The sequence below is a fragment of the Polypterus senegalus genome, chromosome 1 (genome assembly GCF_016835505.1).
Source record: "Polypterus senegalus isolate Bchr_013 chromosome 1, ASM1683550v1, whole genome shotgun sequence".
Taxonomy (NCBI): Eukaryota; Metazoa; Chordata; class Cladistia; order Polypteriformes; family Polypteridae; genus Polypterus; species Polypterus senegalus.
The window spans coordinates 316,186,083-316,205,487 of record NC_053154.1 but is presented as its reverse complement, the minus strand read 5'-3'; the positions used below and the strand labels follow the sequence as shown (position 1 = coordinate 316,205,487).

Below are 19,405 nucleotides of genomic sequence, written 5' to 3'. Positions count from 1 at the left end.
TTTTGTGTGAATTGGTTTATTTTGGGCACACTTAACTAAATGATTGTAACTGTTAATAAAAAAATTCCATTCCTATGACATATGATGCTGTTTGATGCCTGCAACATAGTCAGAAATCATGGTTTAACAATGATGGATCCGTCGAACCCACCTTGGCCGTCAATGTTAGGAAAATACCTTGACCGGATAAGGGTTAAAGTAGCCAACTCAGCAAAACTGTAAACACATAAAAAGCCAGATACATCTTCCAAAGCATCACAGTGTCTCCCAATTAATAAAAATAAAATGAATGATGTCTTTCATTTGTGGATACAACAAACTGGCCCTGCTCTATCCAAATATTAAAACCTTTAAATGAAAACCTGTGGCAGAGGTGGGCAGATCTTAACCCACCCAATGGCCTGCTGTTGGATGGCAGCAGCTCTCTTGTTGTCCAAGGAATAAATATATGCACATATATACACACATATATCTTCTAACAATGATGGATGGATTAAAAGGCAGAACTCTACGTGACCATCATCTTCATCAAGCCCTTCCTTGAGAACCCTAAATCCAAAGAGGACTGTTTCATTTATGTTAGGTAGAATGCCCAGAGGGGACTGGGTGGTCTCGTGGTCTGGAATCCCTACAGATTTTATTTTTTCTCTGGAGTTTTTTTGTTTTTTCTGTCCCCCCTGGCCATTGAACCTTACTCTGATTCGATGTTAATTAATGTTGATTTATTTTGTTTCCTTATTGTGTCTGTATGGCCGGCCCATAAGTGAAAGGTGAAGTCGGGGTAAGGGCTCCATCTCCAAGGCAACCGAAAACTCACTTAGCCGCTAATAACACAAGCAAGGCGAGCGCGTCGGCAAAACAAATCCTCCTGGAAGAGAGTTGCCCAGAGTAGTTTCTTTCAATTACCTGACATCTCTTCATTTCAATTTTGTTTTTTCAGACAATTTAAATAGTTTCTAGGACCCTGGGCTTTTTACAGCACAGGCTTACACAGCTAGTTATTATACAGTATATTACGTGTGTGTGTGTGTGTGTATATATATATATATATATATATTGTCACGGATTTCTGGGGACACTGCCCGGCCGGGACGCCTGGATAGTCCCCGACATGGACAGTATTACTCCTCGGCCACGAGAGGGCAGCCGCCCGGGCCTATCTGGGGGCCACAAGGAGGGACCTTGGACGTTCCTGAGAGGACGTGGCCACCGCCAGGGGGCGCCCGGACAGTAAGGGAATCCTGGATGGTACCACTTCCGCCACACCAGGAAGTGCTGCCGGAAATACTTCCAAGAAGACCCGGAGTGCTTCCAGGTGCTTTCCTGACACTTCCGCCACACCAGGAAGTGACAGCAAGGGGAGCACCTGGGGCTCATCCGGGCCATGATAAAAGGGGCCGCCTCCTTCTAGCAGACGAGCCAGAGTTGGGAGGAAGGAGACGAAGCTTGTGAGGAGGAGGAAGGAGGTCGAGAGAGAGAGAAAAAGAAGAAGAAGAAAGGAAAGAGAATTGGTGAAAGAAGGCATTGTGGTGCTTTGGAAAAATAAAGGAGGGTGCTTTGGACATCCTGGTGTCAGTCTGTCTGTGTTTGGGGGTACGGTTTCCACAATATATATATATATATATATATATATATATATATATATACACACACACAGTATATGTAATATATAATATATAATATATAATATATAATATATATATTTTGTGGTCTATGGCCGGCTTGTCATCACCGCCAATACCCCCAGGCCACAAGATGGAGCTCTCCCTGCAGCATGGAGGTGCCCCGGATGTCAGCAGGGAATCATGGACTTTGGAGTTTTCCCCTACAAACCTGCTGGATACCCCAGGGGCCAACAGAAGACGCTGCAGGGAGGCATAGAGAGTCATATGTGCCCTATAACCTTGAAGTGAGTCATAGGCAGAGCGACAGCAGAAGTGACGTACTTCTGGGATGAAGAAAATGACTTTTTATCTGACCCGGAAGTGATAAGGATCACATGAACTGGGGATTGGAACACTTCCGGGTCAGGGACTATAAAAGGACTGTGACAGCTCCCAGACGGCGAGCTGAGCTGGGTGGTAGGAGGGCAACGCGTCTGGGAGTGGTGGAGAGTTTATTGTTATTGTATTGGTTTATTATATGAGTATTGTGGAGGAGAGGGTGCTTTGTGCACTGTTATTAATAATAAAGTCAACTCATTGGACTTTTACTTGGTGTCTGACGTTTGATCGGAGGGTTCAAGGGAGCGAGAGCGCCCCCTATCTGTCACAATATATACATATATATATATACAGTAAAACCTTAGATTGCGAGTAACTTGGTCTGTGAGTGTTTTGCAGGATGAGCTAAAATTTTTAATATATTTTAACTTGATAAATGAGCAAGGTCTTGCAATATGAGTAGTACATATACGCTTTTTCTGCCGAGCGTCACGTGATCACAACATGATCTCACTGATGGATTGTGGGTAATCATCTTCCATGCTCGTTCTCAGTCGGCATGCCTCACTCATATAGTCAACATCTGTATGAACGTATACTGTTTACTACAGCATTGTGACTTCTAGTGTGTGTTGTAACATGTGAGTCCCAGTCATGCACCCCAAAACACAAGGCTGAGTCTCAGTACTCTAGCGACACCAGCTTTATTTAACTTGAAACAGGAAGAGCACAGTTATTATTGAAGCGTGATCTGCTGCTCTGCTATGACACAGACACAGCAATCAGTCATGGGTCGTGACCAGGTTAGTAGCCAAGTAATCCTGTGCCCTGCATTTATCGTGTTCCTTGCATCACCCATCGATGGTAGGTGCTTATAGCATGTCCGTGATCTTTCCGGATTCGCTTTTACGGCAGCGCTGGGAGCCTGCGGTTGCTTAGGGACGCTCTTCCGTGTGTTAAGTCCCGTTGGGGGGGAATCCCAAAAGAGTTTAGAAACCTTACAGTGCGTAAAGCATTTTTTTTATTTTGTGTCCAAGTGTAGTGACTCTTCAGGAAAAAGCAACTGTCATTGGAGAGTTTTCCTTGTTAAAGTCGTAAAAAAAGAAGAAGATTCCAGTAAACCAACAGATAGCAGGGATACCGTTAGTTAGAGTGAAAGCCGTTAAACACAATAACACTCTTCCTCCTCTGCTCTCTCTCGTCTCCCTCACACCAGCCAGATTATTTTCAAAGGTAAAGTGTAGGCTAATTTGTTTTATGTATTTTTACGTTACATTTTCTATTAATCATTTTTATATGAATATTTTTGGGTTGTAGAACAAATCATCTGAGTTTCCATTATTTCTTAAGGGAAAAATTCACTTTAATACACAAGTGCTTTGGATTACAAGCACGTTGTTTCCGGAAAGAATTATGCTCGCAAACTGAGGCACCACTGTATATATATATATATATATATATATATATATATATATATATATATATATATATATATATATATATACACACACTCAATATTTATAAAATCCTAAGCCTAAAAGTGCAAAGATTTTGTGCAATGATTTTTTGTGATGTTTTTTGTCACACTTTAAATCAGGCTTATTTTAAAACCTACATATATATGTTTGGTATCATTCTTTTCAGAATTTATCAGACTTTAATGTAATGTTGTTAGATTTTCAGATTATTATTCCGTTTTTAAATTATAAGCTAAAAAATATCAAGAACTCACGTTCTGCAAGACAAGACTTTGTGCCAAGAAATTTAGCCACACCTGGGGCTGGAAATAAGAGACAAAGAGTGAGACAGCTGCTGCACAGGCTTTTAAATGTCTGAAGCGCCGCACGAGATGCAGATCACATGGAACAGCAGCAGCAGCTGATCGAGCAAAGAGGAGGTAAAAAAAAACTGCATTTGTATATATATTTCTTGAACTTCTGTAAAGTTTTAATTTCCCCTTTGGAACAAATAAAGTACTATTGGGGATTTATAGATAGATAGATAGATAGATAGATAGATAGATAGATAGATAGATAGATAGATAGATATGAAAGGCACTATATACAGTAATAGATAGATAGATAGATAGATAGATAGATAGATAGATAGATAGATAGATAGATAGATAGATAGATACTTTATTAATCCCAAGGGGAAATTCACATACTCCAGCAGCAGCATACTGATTAAAAAAATATTAAATTAAAGAGTGATAGCAAGGCAGGTAAAACAGACAATAACTTTGTATAATGTTAACATTAAAGAAGAGACGCATAGTCGCTTAGCAACGGATGATTGACAGGAGCCTGTCCAGCGCCCATCGCTCTGCCACGGATGTCAAACTGTCCAGCTCCGTGCCTACAATAGTGCCTGCCTTCCTCACCAGTTTGTCCAGGTGTGAGGCGTCCCTCCCCAGCACACCACCGCGTAGAAGAGGGCGCTCACCACAACCGTCTGGTAGAACATCTGCAGCATTTTATTGCAGATGTTAAAGGACGCCAGCCTTGTAATGAAGTATAGTCGGCTCTGTCCTCTCTTACACAGAGCATCAGTATTGGCAGTCCAGTCCAATTTATCATTCAGCTGCACTCCCAGGTATTTATAGGTCTGTACCCTCTGCACACAGTCACTTCTGATGATCATGGGGTCCATGAGTGGCCTGATCCTCCTAAAATCCACCACCAGCTCCTTAATGAAGTATATCAAATAAAAATTCTGTCTACCTATGCATCTGTGTATGTATCATATAGAGCTTTTTGATCTGTCTATCAGAACACAAACTCCTTACGGAAAGTGGAACTATCATATCATGAACCGGATAATCATACTGCAAAGAACACTCATTCACACTCACACAAGACAAATTAACAGTCATCACTTAACTTACCATACTTTGCTTTGTGACATAATAGGAGACCAGAATGCAACATAGGTACATGGAGGCAAGCTCTTCACAGATGGCGACTAAGCTGGGATCTGGATTCATGTCTAAAGAGCTGTGAGGCAGCAGATAAGAACATGTTTCACATTTAGCTCTACTACACAGGAAGAACTTTAAGCACTGAACTTTCACCGGCTCACAATGCAACAAGGGACTTTCCAATCCTCACGTGAATGGGTTAACAGTGCAAGATGAAAGAATCGTTTGTTGTAAAAGGCAACAGTCATGATGATACATGTTTGCAGGCTTGGTATTTTGGTTCCACTGGGACTAGCTGTGACCTTTACTCTGAAGCCCCCCTCCCACGATACAGCAGCCAGTGAATCACAAATCATGTGAAATCTTTTCTCCTGCAGCTTGGATACTCATGGCAGAACAAAAGAGCATCTGGCTAATATGTCCACATGGTCTGGGAGATCAGATGAGGATTTAGAGCACTGGGTATGAATCGTTGCATCTAGACCTCATTTGTGGATTTCCTGCCTCAGTAACTAATATATTCAAGAGCACGTTTTAGGTTTCTTGAAGGCAGACACAAATACCAATCCCAGGAATATTATCTGCCAGTTTTTTAAAACGTGAGAAATACTGTATTGTTGAAGGAGCTTGAAATGACCTAACTGTACGTCACCTACCGTTTCATTCGGCATAGCAGTCGTTATTGAGAGCTTTCCTTTGCCAGCCTGCCTGTTTGACTTGACAGATGCACTATAATGAGACCCATCTTGCAGCTTTGCCGTTCTTTTGCTCCTATCAGCTTTGGCTTTGATAGCATCTGGGCTCAAATCCAGAATGGTCAGAGCAAAAAGGCAAGCAGTGAGCACACATGCTCATCACCAGCCTCACATCCAGATCTTGTTGGGCACCACCAGAGGCAGCAGATGCAAGCAAGATGCATACGTTTGGATATTTAACTTCAGTAGCTACAATGATGAGCACTGCATCCCAGACCTATAATAAATCTAACGTTATCAAGCTGCCTATTTGCTATATGCAAACTAGAAATATAAACGGGAAAAATAAGCAAAATGATTTTAATATGGAACACTTCATCACATTCACCTACAAACAATAAGAAATATAAAGATAAGTGTGCAATGTGAAAATTACCATGCATTATGCTAATCCATTTTACAAGACCATATTTGATTTCATTTTATTCAGGCATTACAGTCTACTTTTAAATAATTCACACACCTTCACTGTGAGGATCCATTCATATTTATGTCGGTGGGCTTAGGCATCATTAGACGGTCCGTCGTGGTGAAGAGAGAGCTGAGCCAAAAGGCAAGGCTGACGATTTACCAGTCGATCTACGTACCTACCCTCACCTATGGCCACGAGCTTTGGGTAGTGACCGAAAGAGCAAGATCGCAGATACAAGCGGCCGAAATGAGTTTTCTCCGTAGGGCGCCTGGACATTCCTTTAGAGACAGGGTGATAAGCGCACAAGACAGCCGCTTTCCCCAGGAAAGTAAACTGAGTCAGTGTCAGGTGCCCTTTCAATGTAATAGAAGCCACAGCATAGAAAGAAGTGTGCAAATTGCAACAGGTACACACGTCGTAAATGTAGGAAGGATGGATCTTGCGCGTGTGAGAACTGTTAACATTTGAATTTGATGATTGCATATAGCGCTGAACTGACCTCATAAAAGGTCATAAAATGAATAATTCCAAATATCATATATACCTGCATCTCTGTTTTTGTTTTTTTTTTTTTGACATCATAAACCATAAGGTGCATACTAATTCTGCGTGAGTAGGAACACTCAATAAACTGAATAAAAAAAAATAAAGTGATGGTGAGATGCGAAGAAGGCAGATTCACCAGCGTTTGTGTGTCAGCTTTTATCCCTCCAGATCAGAGAATGTCCAGTTCCATTGCCTCAAAACACCACTCACATCTACAGTAACTCCCAGTTTCAAATATAAACTAACAGCGTCAGATCCCTAGGGCAGTAGTTTGTATCGTGATCGTGAAGTGAAAAAAAAAACGGTAACTTTTACAAGTACAGTACTATAAATGTACACCGTCTGTTACAGACGCAAACCAAATATATGTGTGTACTGTATAATATTAACAATAAGAGCAGCTCACTACTGAAAACAGTAAATATAGGAGACAGTTAAGATCGAACCAGGGACTCTTGATTACAAGTCAGCAAATCTTACCGCTACACCACCGATGCTGTTGTATTGTCCTTGAACCTTTTGTGAAAGTGTTTATTTGATCTTTGGACTTCAGGCTTCACACATTCTATAGTTTATGCCCACATTTTGTAACATTTATTACTAAAATATGAAAAAGTTACTGTTTTAACAATGTGTTTATGCAGATTACTGTAGAAATGGAACACACATGAAATGCATGGGTTCCAAATAACAATCTATTATTTCCATTCTAAAACTCCAGCACTTCACTCCAGATAATCAAACAAGGCAGGAGCTGGGAGAAGTCTGTGAACGATCTGCGACAGTGGGGGGATGGAATAGCAGGCAGCTTGCTGCTTCTCTTAATCAGCACATTTACAGGACAAAAGACGCTGATGAAAAGGTGCGAACGGATTTAAGGTGGGCTAGATTTATGTGTTTTCTCCTAGGCACTGGTAATTCTAGCGTTAAACAAGCTTCCACTTGCTGCTCTTTGTTTACACTGCAAGAAGTTTGCTGTTTATGTTGGCTCATTTAGCATAATACCTTGCGTAAAGGAGCACTGCAACTAAATTACCATAAACCTTAGAAAAGTAACAGCTGAAAATAAAGTTTTTATGACTTGCCTTTTTACCAATCAACAATCTAATCTTTTTTTAGTGAAAATCAACCAATTTCGATCGGCTGCTGATCAATCGGAGGATCCCTACATGCTACCCAGAAAAACACTTGCTTAACCCGCAGCTAACTCTAGATTTTAAATTGGTCTTGTCAACCATCTTCAGACTTGCACATCACTCAATGAAAATAGTCATCCTGGACATTCTAGCAATATACATTGGTTCATGATGCATTGTTTTTTTTTTTTCTTTAAATACTGGCGCAGTATATTTTGAGGGGGTTAGGGTTTAAAACACAAGCAGGATAAATAATCAGTATGCTAAATAAACTAACATAAACATCTATACTATAAGGCCTTGTTCACACGGGCGTTAAGTTTTTGGATAAATGAACTTGCTCTGAACGTCCTAGACGTTTATGTTGCATTTTGTGGTGGCGATCGATTGACTTCTACACCGGCGTTCGTTTCTCTCTGTCTAACGCCAGCCTGCAGCCCAAATTGTAGTTTGTGTGTTAACCTGTGGAGGCAGTGTCGGGAACTGGATATGAAAGCCCTTGTCGTTTTATTTGAGGTGCCTCCTTTCAATATGAACCATTTTGCTATGCTAGATATTAATCTTCTTGTTTTAAAATACTCGTAATACGGCGACGTAGGGAGAGAAAAAATCACCGCCGCTACTGGGTTCATCCTCTGACTGCACAACGTCGGGTTAAAGGAAGTTTTTTTGTGCTTTATGAAGAAATGCGAAAATTTCCGCGCAAGTTTTTTAATTACTGTTTAAGTACTGTTTAATTTCGGTTTCCACTTTTGATTGTCTGCTGCAGCTGGTGCAATGCCACATTGCACGCCGATCAACCAATATGCGACTTGGTGTTAGCCCCGAAGACAGACTTCTTGTCACTTTGAGGTAAGGAAACAGTAGTCGAGTGTGCGCTTACACTGGTGTTATGCACTGAAATGCACCCCCCGCCATGGATTGCCCCCCCTACATAATTGTTATCAAATATTATATTAGAACATAAATTAATAGGTTCATGGTTTACAAATTACATGAGACAATAAAATAAAATAAGCAATATGAAAATATATATGTTGTATATGAAAACATAAAAATATCCGGTCCTCCAGCGTAAAATAAGCAGCAGAAAAGCGAACTAGAAGCGGTTTCCTTGCGTTCGTTGGGTTTTGAACGCCAAGAAAAGCTGCATGCAACGTTTTTGATGCCGTATAAACACGCTGCCGGACAAACGCACGTCACCAAAGCCCGTGTGAACACTCTCATTGACTCCTACGTGTAGAAAACACTCGGCGCTTGATCCGCGCTCACCGGACGCTACGAACGCCAAAAAACGCTCGATTTTAACGCCCGTGTGAACAAGGCCTTAAGGTCTAAACAAAAACTAAGATCACTTAACCAGAACATGAAAATAACCTAAAATTGTCTTACACTGATATTCCGGAAAAAAATTCCTTTGCAAAACAAAAGTAAAGACTATTTTTGGTCGCACACTACCCATTGCAAACACAAATCTAGAAACAACAAAGCACAAATAACACAATAGCTCATTGCACAACTGACAAATGGCACATGACAAGAAAATGTAAACAATTAAGCGAACCCAAACAATAGTTAACATTAGCTATATCCAGACACTGGCAGATCTGATCCTTCTGTAGCTCTGCACTCAGGAAATGAAGAATTGAAATTCTCGCCACAAGACAGAATATGACAAGTCATCCACCCCATCTAGTACAGCCTGAATCTTGCACAATACTGCCAAAGAGGGAAATTCAAAGAATCTTACCTTCATTAACACAGACTCACTCAGTTTCTCCCGATTCACAATCTTTATTGCAACTTTCTGACACGTGACACAGTGGACTCCCAGCTTTACCAGACCTGTGAGACAAATAGAGAATGAGAAGGGTAAGCCATTGAATCTCAGTTTGTTCAGACTTTCATGAAGCATTAGCCCAACGATCTGCAGCTACTGAAATCTTGAACATTGTCGCACAGGGATTTTCATCTTTTCTTCATCACCTTAATGCAGTGCTTCCCAACCTCTCCCAAACCATGGCACCTTTAGTGGAATCCTTTCAGCTAACGGCACTCCTTCACTCTGATATGTCTGACACCGACACAGTTTTCATAAACAGCTGTGCTTGCTTCTGCTGGCTGTCCATTAAATGCCTAAAATATGCCGAGGTCTTGTTATTTGCATTCTGATGCTTGCTTTGAAAGTGACGATGCAATTTGTTTGGAACCATGGCTTCATTTGCAAGGATATCACCACACAACAAACATCGCGGGTGCTGAATACCTTTTTTGTCAACAAATGTAAACCCATAATTCAACTAACTGTCCTGATAGTATCGTGTTTTCGTTTTTGCAACTTTACTGCTCCCCGCATTATCATTTTCATTGAGGTCGTTGATGCTGCTGTTGTTTTTACGTTTACGACTTTCACTACAGTCGCCCAAAACAAAACAAACAGACAAAGCAACGTAACTTACGCTGTGGCAAGTAAGTAAATTTGAGCTAATATTTATGAATTCTTCAGACTGCAGTTGAAATAGGATGCACACAGGTAACAAGACTTTAGTCTTGAGGTGTAACTGGTATTATTATTATCAGTTCAATCAAATTTTTTTATGGTTTGACACCTGGCAATGGCACCCTTAGTCCGTGCTAACGGCATACCAGGGTGTCGCGGCACATGGGTTGGGAAGCACTGCCTTAATGATTATTATTATAATTAGGTGTATTTCTCATCCTAATGTCGAAGAAATAATTACCTCTACTAAAGAGATACAAGTTGCTGAGTACAGCGTTTCTCAACTTTTAAGTATTTGTGACCCGAGTTTTCATAACGGTTTTAATCGCGCCCACCTAACGTTTTTTTGAAAGGAGCCCACTAATGCCAATTTGTTCTTTTTTAATTAATGATATATCATAGATGCATATTTTCTTATACCTACTTAACTTTTATCGACATTTATCTAACTCTATATTTATTTTTCTAGTATCAGAATGTAGTTTAAGTTAATTTATTTTGGTTTCAATAGATGTATTTTTCATATTTTCGATTTCGTTTTTTCACATCTTCGCGCCCCCCTTTTTGTTACTTTTTGTTACCGCTCCACAGTTTGAGAACCACTGCCCTAGGAGTTATTGAATATCCCAGTGTGTTATGTTAGTCCGTGTTTCTTAAATTTTTTAAATCTTTCCTGGATGATTTTTTATTATACTTTTATTTTGCACTCAATGTGTTTTAGGACTTGCTATTTTATTGTAGCATTTATTTTTAAAATTACCACAATCTTCTGCTAGTTTGTTTTTCTTGTGGGTGTCGTCATTTGGTGAGGCAATAGTTGGCAGGTAGTGTGGTCTCAGAATTCTAATCTAAAAGGGGCCGCCTCACTCCAGTCGGAGAGCCGGAGTTGGGAGGGAGTGTGACGAAGCTTACGAGAGAGGAGTGGAGGCGGCAAGAAAAGAATAGGAAGAAGGAAGGACTGTGAGTGATTGGTGCATTGTACTTAAAGAAACAAATAAAACGTGTGTGTTTTGGACATAAGCTGTCTTGGTGTCTGTCTGTGTCGAGGCTGGTTCCCAAAACTGGTACAAAAAAAACAAATCTGGGATCCATCTTTGTTTAAAAAAGAAAAATGTAAATTATTACTGAGTATGTGATTCAGGGTGAAATAAGATGGCCATGATACCCTCACAACATGCCGAGTTAGTACAAAGGAATACACCCAGTTGTGACACATGGTGACAGAGAAAATAAAAATCAACAGCAGTGGAACAGTGACATTGTCAGGAAACAACAAACTGTAAAATAAAAACTAAGCTGGTCAAAACATTAGTACCTCTGCTGCTTGATTGAACCACTAAGTGCAGCAGGCCGGGTTTAGAATCATTCACCATTTGCTGCACTGAACTGCCAAAAAGAAGAGGGATGCTATCATTGCTGTGTTTACGGGGTAAGTGCAAGACTATTAGTGAATGACATTGCCAAAAAAAAATACAATTAAAGACATGTATATCACACCTCACCTAAACGTGCTACAATAGGAAGCAGTATTTTAAGAATTTAATCTCTTTTGTTTAAATAATTCAAATGAAGACGCTCACGCACACAAATCTGTGAGTGCTACAGCAGCAAATAAGCACTTCACAATCACCACCTGCTGATAAATCTCAATGGATGTTCAACACAAAAAGCTCTGTGTGTAATCTAAATATTTAACTGAAATACAGCATCTCATTCTAGAGCTCAGCTACGATGAATTCAAATAAAGAGGATGGTTTTTATGCAAACACATTTATTATATGCAAACATTATGGGTCTGCCTCTTCTTTTTGTCTTTGGTATCTTTGGCACGTTCACGATAAAATATTGAGATAAATGGAGACCAGGTCCCCAGCAATGAATATTAAGCCCTGCATGAACGTTTTAGGGTCTCATCTTAGCTTTTATACCCATGAACAAAAGCAAAAAAAAAACACGCAGACACATACACATACAATCGGCAAAATGAACTGCACAAAGTGCGGCTACTACAGGCTATCATCCTGAAATGGAATGAGCAGGTGTGAGAATGTTATTTAGATTTTCTGCATTTCTTAGAAGAGTTATTCATGACAACAACCCTTCACTAGTAACTCAACCACCAAAATAGCAGTGTCAAGCCCCCGTGTCTGCGCGGGTTTCCTCCCACAGTCCAAAAGACATGCAGGTTAGGCGCATTGGCAGTCCTAAATTGTCCCTAGTGTGTGCTTGGTGTGTGTGCTTGGTGTGCCCTGCGGTGGGCTGGCGCCTTGCCCGGGGTTTGTTCCTGCCTTGCGCCCTGTGTTGGCTGGGATTGGCTCCAGCAGACCCCCGTGACCCTGTAGTTAGGATGTAGCAGGTTGGACAACGACTGACTGACACTTGACAACAAACAGTGTTGACAGTCTATAAAACCAGTAAGCCTGCCTGTAAATAAATGCCTTGCTTTGATAACAACAAGACATTGTTTAAAAACCATAAAAGTTAATTTAGTCCAGTTCTAGTTCTAATGCTAATAACTAAGTGTTTTCAGAATTGCATCCCACCATTTGTTAGACAGTGGTGTTACACATCCTAAGGAGCCATGAAAACAAGGTCAATGAAATACTGAAATACCTTTTCACGGCGACTTTGATATCTGACAAATTCTTTTGGGCACTGTGCGACTTTGTGAACTTTGAGTTTTCCGACACTCTATGTCACTCGATCAACTTCCTTTTGTTGTCTATACCACTGTTTAAAAAAGCAAATAGTATGTATTTCCTTTGCCTCAACATGGTATTTGCTGAACTTCTTCTATTTCTAAGAAGAAGAAGAAGAAGAAGAAGAAGCCATTTCTGTACTATTTAAAATATATCAAGCAAGCAAAAGACCTGAATCATTTCATCAAATACAACACGCCTGCAAAAGGCTTTCACGAAGGCCTTGTGATTTCTCCAAATTACTCCATCATTCAACTGTAGCATGATAAGTGCTGGCTGTAGTCTGAGCCAAGGGGATGAGGACAGTGGGAAGGGAAAGGTCAGAAGTAGAGTTCTGGACCATTCCTAACATGAATCATTACACACTCACTGAATAAATTGCTAGGAACACCAACTTGTCCATGGAATTATACAATCAGCCGATCATGCAGCAGAAGCGCAATGAATAAAATCATGCAGATAGAGCTCAGGAGCTTCAGTTAATGTTCACTTCAAACACCAGAATAGGAAAAAATATGACTTCAGTGATATGGACTGCTGCATGGTTGTCTGTGCCAGAAACCGCTGATCTCCTGGAATTTTCACATACAGCAGTCTCTTGAGCTTACTCAGAATGGTGTTAAAAACAAAAAACTGTAAGCGGCAGTTCTGCGGATAGAAACTCCTTGATGATAAGAGAGGTCAGAGGAGAATGGCCAGATTGATAACTGAATAACTGTGATGAGCAGAAAATCATTTCAGAATGCACAACACGTGGAACCTTGAGGTGAATAGATTAAAAAAGCAGAAGACAATGACTCCTGTCAACCAAGAATGGAAACAGGTTGTTTTGGGCATAAACTATCCAAAACTGGACAGATGAAGACTGGAAAAAAATACCCTGGTCTGAAGAATCTCATTTTCTGCTGAGGCAGACAGATGACAGGGTCAGAATTTAGTACCATGAATCCATGAACCAGATCTTTCTTGTGTGAATAGTCCAGGCTGGTAGCAGTCACGTAATGGCCTGTGGGATATTTTCTTGGCACACATTGAGCTTGTTAGTACCAATCAACCAAAACGAGAGTACACCTTAAGAGAAGGATTTAGGAGTCATAGTGGACTCTAAGCTATCGGCTTTGACAGTGTTCAGAAGCCATTAAGAAGGCTAACAGAATGTTAGGTTATATAGCGCCTTGATGTGTGGAGTACAAGTCACAGGAGGTTCTGCTCAAGCTTTATAACACACTGGTGAGACCTCATCTGGTGTCCTGTGTGCAGTTTGGGTCTAAAGGCTACAAAAAGGACATAACAGCACAAGAAAAGTGAGTCCAGGGTTACAGGGGATGAGTTAGGAGGAAAGATTAAAAGAGCTGAGCCTTTACAGTTTAAGGAAATGAAGATTAAGAGGAGACCTGACTAAAGTGTTTAAAATTATGAGGGGAATTAGTCCAGTGGATCGTGACTTTAAAATGAGTTCATCAAGAACATGGGGACAAAGTTGGAAACTTGTTAAGGGGAAATTTCACAAAAACATTAGGAAGTTTTTCTTTACTCAAAGAACGATAGAAACTTGGAATAAGCAACCAAGTAGTGTGGTAGACAGTAAGACGTTAGGGACTTTCAAAACTCGACTTGATGTTTTTTTGGAAGAAATAAGTCAATAGGACTGGATAGCTTTGTTGGGCTGAATGGCCTGTTCTCGTCTAGTGTGTTCTAATGTTCTAATCAGTCATTGCTTAGATACCACAACCAACTTGAGCATTAATGCTGATCATGCGCAACCCTTCCTGGTTACAATTTACCCATCCTTTAATGGCTACTTCCAGCATGATGATGTACAATGTCACAAAGCAAAAAGTCATCCCAACCTGGTTTCATGAACATGACAATGAGTTCAGTGTTCTTCAGTGACCTTACCAGTCACAGGGTCCGAATCCAATAACACACCTCTCGGATTTGGCACAATTTAGAGCATGAATGTGCAGCGGACACATCTGCAGAAATTGCGCGACATACAGTTGTGCTTGAAAGTTTGTGAACCCTTTAGAACTTTCTATATTTCTGCATAAATACGACCTAAAACATCATCAGATTTTCACTCAAGTCCTAAAAGTAGATAAAGAGAAACCAGTTAAACAAATGAGACAAAAATATTATACTTGGTCATTTATTTATTATGGAAAATGATCGAATATTACATATTTGTGAGTGGCAAAAGTATGTGAACCTCACGGATGATCAGTTAGTTTGAAAGTGAAATTCGAGTCGGGTGTTTTCAATCAATGGGATGCCAATCAGGTGTGAGTGGGCACCCTGTGTTATTTAAAGAACAGGATCTATCAAAGTCTGCTCTTCACAACACGTGTTTGTGGAAGTGTATCACGGCACAAACAAAGGAGATTTCTGAGGACCTCACAAAAAGAGTTGTTGATGCTCATCAGGCTGGAAAAGGTTACAAAACCATCTCTAAAGAGTTTGGACTCCACCAATCCACAGTCAGACAGATTGTGTACAAATGGAGGAAATTCAAGACCAGGAGTGGTCGACCAACAAAGATCACTCCAAGAGCAAGGCGTGTAATAGTCGGCGAGGTCACAAAGGACTCCAGGGGAACTTCTAAGCAACTGAAGGCCTCTCTCACATTGGCTAATGTTCATGTTCATGAGTCCACCATCAGGAGAACACTCAACAACAATGGTGTGCATGGCAGGGTTGCAAGGAGAAAGCCACTGCTCTCCAAAAAAACATTGCTGCTCGTCTGCAGTTTGCTAAAGATCACGTGGACAAACAAGAAGGCTACTGGAAGAATATTTTGTGGACGGATGAGACCAAAATAGAACTTTTTGGTTTAAATGAAAAGCATTATGTTTGGAGAAAGGAAAACACTGCATTCCAGCACAAGAACCTCATCCCATCTGTGAAACATGGTGGTGGTAGTATCATGGTTTGGGCCTGTTGTGCTGCATCTGGGCCAGGATGGCTTGTCTTCATTGATGGAACAATGAATTCTGAATTATATCAGAGAATTCTAAAGGAAAATGTCAGGACATCTGTCCATGAACTGAATCTCAAGAGAAGGTGGGTCATGCAGCAAGACAACGACCCTAAGCACACAAGTCGTTCTACCAAAGAATGGTTAAAGAAGAATAAAGTGAATGTTCTGGAATGGCCAAGTCAAAGTCCTGACGTTAATCCAATCAAAATGTTGTGGAAGGACCTGAAGTGAGCAGTTCATGTGAGGAAACCCACCAACATCCCATAGCTGAAGCTGTTCTGTACGGAGGAATAGGCTCAAATTCCTCCAGGTTGGTGTGCAGGATTGAGCAAAAGTTACCAGAAACGTTTAGTTACAGTTATTGGGGGGGTCACACCAGACACTGAAAGCAAAGGTTCACATACTTTTGCCACTCACAAATATGTCATATTCGATCATTTTCCTCAATAAATAAATGACCAAGTATAATATTTTTGTCTCATTTGTTTAACTGGTTTCTCTTTATCTACTTTTAGGACTTGAGTGAAAATCTGATGATGTTTTAGGTCATATTTAGGCAGGGTTCACAAACTTTCAAGCACAACTGTAATATTAACATGGATCTCAAAGAAATGTTTCCAGCATCTTGTGGAATCCATGTGTATCCAGCAGGGGGCGCTAGCTCCCTGGTTGGAATAAGTTCCTTTGTAATTGCGGTGTGTTACATAACGTGAAACTATATAGATATAATATAAAAAGGTGATACCCCTCCCTTAGTGATACACCGGTAAGAAATCACATAGGAGAAATAACTTAGCTTTCTTTAATGACGGTTTACACGGCATAACAGATGAAGAAAGCCATGACAAGACCTTTCTGGTAGTGGGAGCCCGATGTGTAGAGTCTGCCATTTTCGTCGCTGCCTTGGAAAGATTTTCAGGAACGGATAACGGTATCTCCCTTCAGTCTGTCGGCTTCAAAAGGTGCGCCAGGCAATGTGCCAAGGCTTTATACTCTTGCTCCATGTGCAGGCCCCCACTTAGGTAAATTATGCCATTCCAGACAAGGAAAAGAAGATCCAATATAATGCTGACTTTGACACACAGAAATAGTACAAGGCCCATTTCGCAGTTTGTCCTTAACTTGACTTGTCTTATATGGTGAACTCCTATGTGCTAAATCCGGCTTTGTGTTAGCTGTCCATGTGATTAGAAAGGAAAAGTAGATTTAAAATATTTGCAGAGCGCACAGTGACATATTAAACTTATATTCTGATTACGCCATGCCATGAAGAACTGAGGCTGTATTGACTACAAAAGGAGGCCCTACCAAGTATTTGCGCTGTGCTCCCAATAACATTTATTAATAAGTATAAATAGTAAAATTTACATTAATCAGATGAATCAAAAACTCTATAGTATAACTAGTTGTATTTCAATCTTATACAGACTTAAAAGATAGAGCCTAATTAAGAACAATCAGTGGCTGTTGCACTCCAAATCGTCTTTGAGGTCGCTCCTTAACCTTTCTAACCTGATTTGACATTCCACTCAGCTCAGGTTAACATGTGATGCTGAGCAATCGTGCCACTCTTACTTTTAAAGTATAGTAATTGAATGAGAAATGAGCGCATAATCTGTTGTAAAATGTCAGTAAGGTGGATTTAGGATGGAATTGAAATTGTAGGCATCTGGAAAGCACAAAGAGCGAGGCAAAAGGATTTTGTATCTGTATGTATATATTTTAAGAAACAACGTGCTATAATTAAAAATGATATAATACAGTATTGTGATTTACTTCGCCTACATTTTCTTTTATAATCCATTGACAATAATCAAGAAGTATAAGATTAACAAGGCTCAGCCCTCCTACACTAAAAAAAGCTATCATCAAACAGGAATAAGAAGATTTAGTCTGTCAAAAATTCAAATACCAATACAAAGTATTTACTGCTCTTAAAAAATCATTGATTTTATAATAATAAAGAGCATAAGAAAGAAGCATACATATGCCAAGAATGACAAAAACAGCAACATGAAAGAATGCAGGCTCTCAGGATGGAGATTCTCAAAAAGCAACTCAACCATCTTCATGCATTTTGACACATTTTGAAGTATATTTAAAATAAAGAATGACAGATAAAGAATGAATTGCACTTTTTAAAAGGCCAGAAACACAGGTAATGAAAGGATTGATCAATCAGTCGATTGAATACATTTATCTGTCTGTCTATCAATCATCCGCTTTCAAATCTACAGTTAATAAAGGCATTATATGTTGGAATATGTTGGAAGAATAAACTATCTATCTATCTATCTATCTAATATAGTGCCTTTCACATCTATCTATCAATCAATCTATCTATCTAATATAGTGCCTTTCATATCTATCTATCTTATATAGTGCCTTTCATATCTGTCTATCTATCTAATATAGTGCCTTTCATATCTATCTATCTTATATAGTGCCTTTCATATCTGTCTATCTATCTATCTAATATAGTGCCTTTCATATCAATCTATCTATTTAATGTGAATTTGTATTTGTAAGAATTACTTAGGAACACTTGTTTTGTAAGGCTCTTCCTGGCTTACAAATATGAGAAAAACAGCACAATATGATATCTCTCTATTATAAAAAAAAATCCTGGGTCAAAACATGATTTTCTCTGAGACACTTTAACGTCACGTGAGACAAAGCAGTGAGACAAAAGGACAGCTGCTGTACAGGCTTTTAAACGTTCGAAGTGCTGCGTGACAGCAAGCCTGCTGATCGAGCAAAGAGGAGGTAAAAACCTGTATTTGTTTCCCATTGTATCACCGTTTAAGAGGGGTTTTTGGAGGAGCGACCACATCTCCTTAGTGTGCGTTCAGCCCCCCTCGTGTTGTGAAGGGGGGAAGGGGGGCTGAATGCACACTAACGAGATGCAGTCGGAACAGCTGCTGGCGAGCTACGTGTTCTGCTTGTCGCGCTATGCGTCAATCATTTAAAAACCTGCACAGCAGCTGTCCTTTTGTCTCACTGCTTTGTCTCACGTGACGTTAAAGTGTCTCAGAGAAAATCATGTTTTGACCCAGGATTTTTTTTTATAATAGAGAGATATCATATTGTGTCTCTGCCGCTCGCATTGTGAAGGGGGGAGGGAGGTTAGCTGAACACACGCTAAGGAGATGCAGTCGGATCATCTGCTGGCTTGCTGCTGCTGCTGCAGAGCTGCGTGTCCTGCTTGTCATTGTTTTAAGAGGTGGGAGCACATGAAGTGTGTCTGCCAAAAGCATTCCAACAGCTGAGAGGTTAGATGTCCGTGAACTTGTTTTAAATTGTTTGTAAGTAGGGCGCGATGTGCAAAAGTCACCGTCTCACAGGTTTTGCTTCCTAAGGTTGTAATGTCTAGTTTTGCGTGTCGTCAAAGTGTCTCTCTGAGATGATCACGTCTTCATCGCTTTGCTTAAAACCTAGAGGCAAACTACGCCCCGGCCACTTCGCATCTCTCCTGCTCACGTTGTGAAGGGGGAGAGCAGAACGCTTGCTAAGGAGA

General features: G+C 40.3%; 1 protein-coding gene across 19 annotated transcripts in view; it reads right to left on the bottom strand.

Annotated features, from left to right (window-relative positions):
- The window catches only part of brsk2b (BR serine/threonine kinase 2b), an 899,053-nt gene that overhangs the window by 542,232 nt on the left and 337,416 nt on the right, over positions 1-19,405 (bottom strand). For all 19 annotated transcript variants that reach the window (XM_039736387.1, XM_039736429.1, XM_039736422.1 and 16 more), the window contains exon 2: positions 9,463-9,557. In XM_039736387.1, the coding sequence (XP_039592321.1) occupies positions 9,463-9,557 (95 nt within the window). The remainder of the gene's footprint in view (positions 1-9,462; positions 9,558-19,405) is intronic.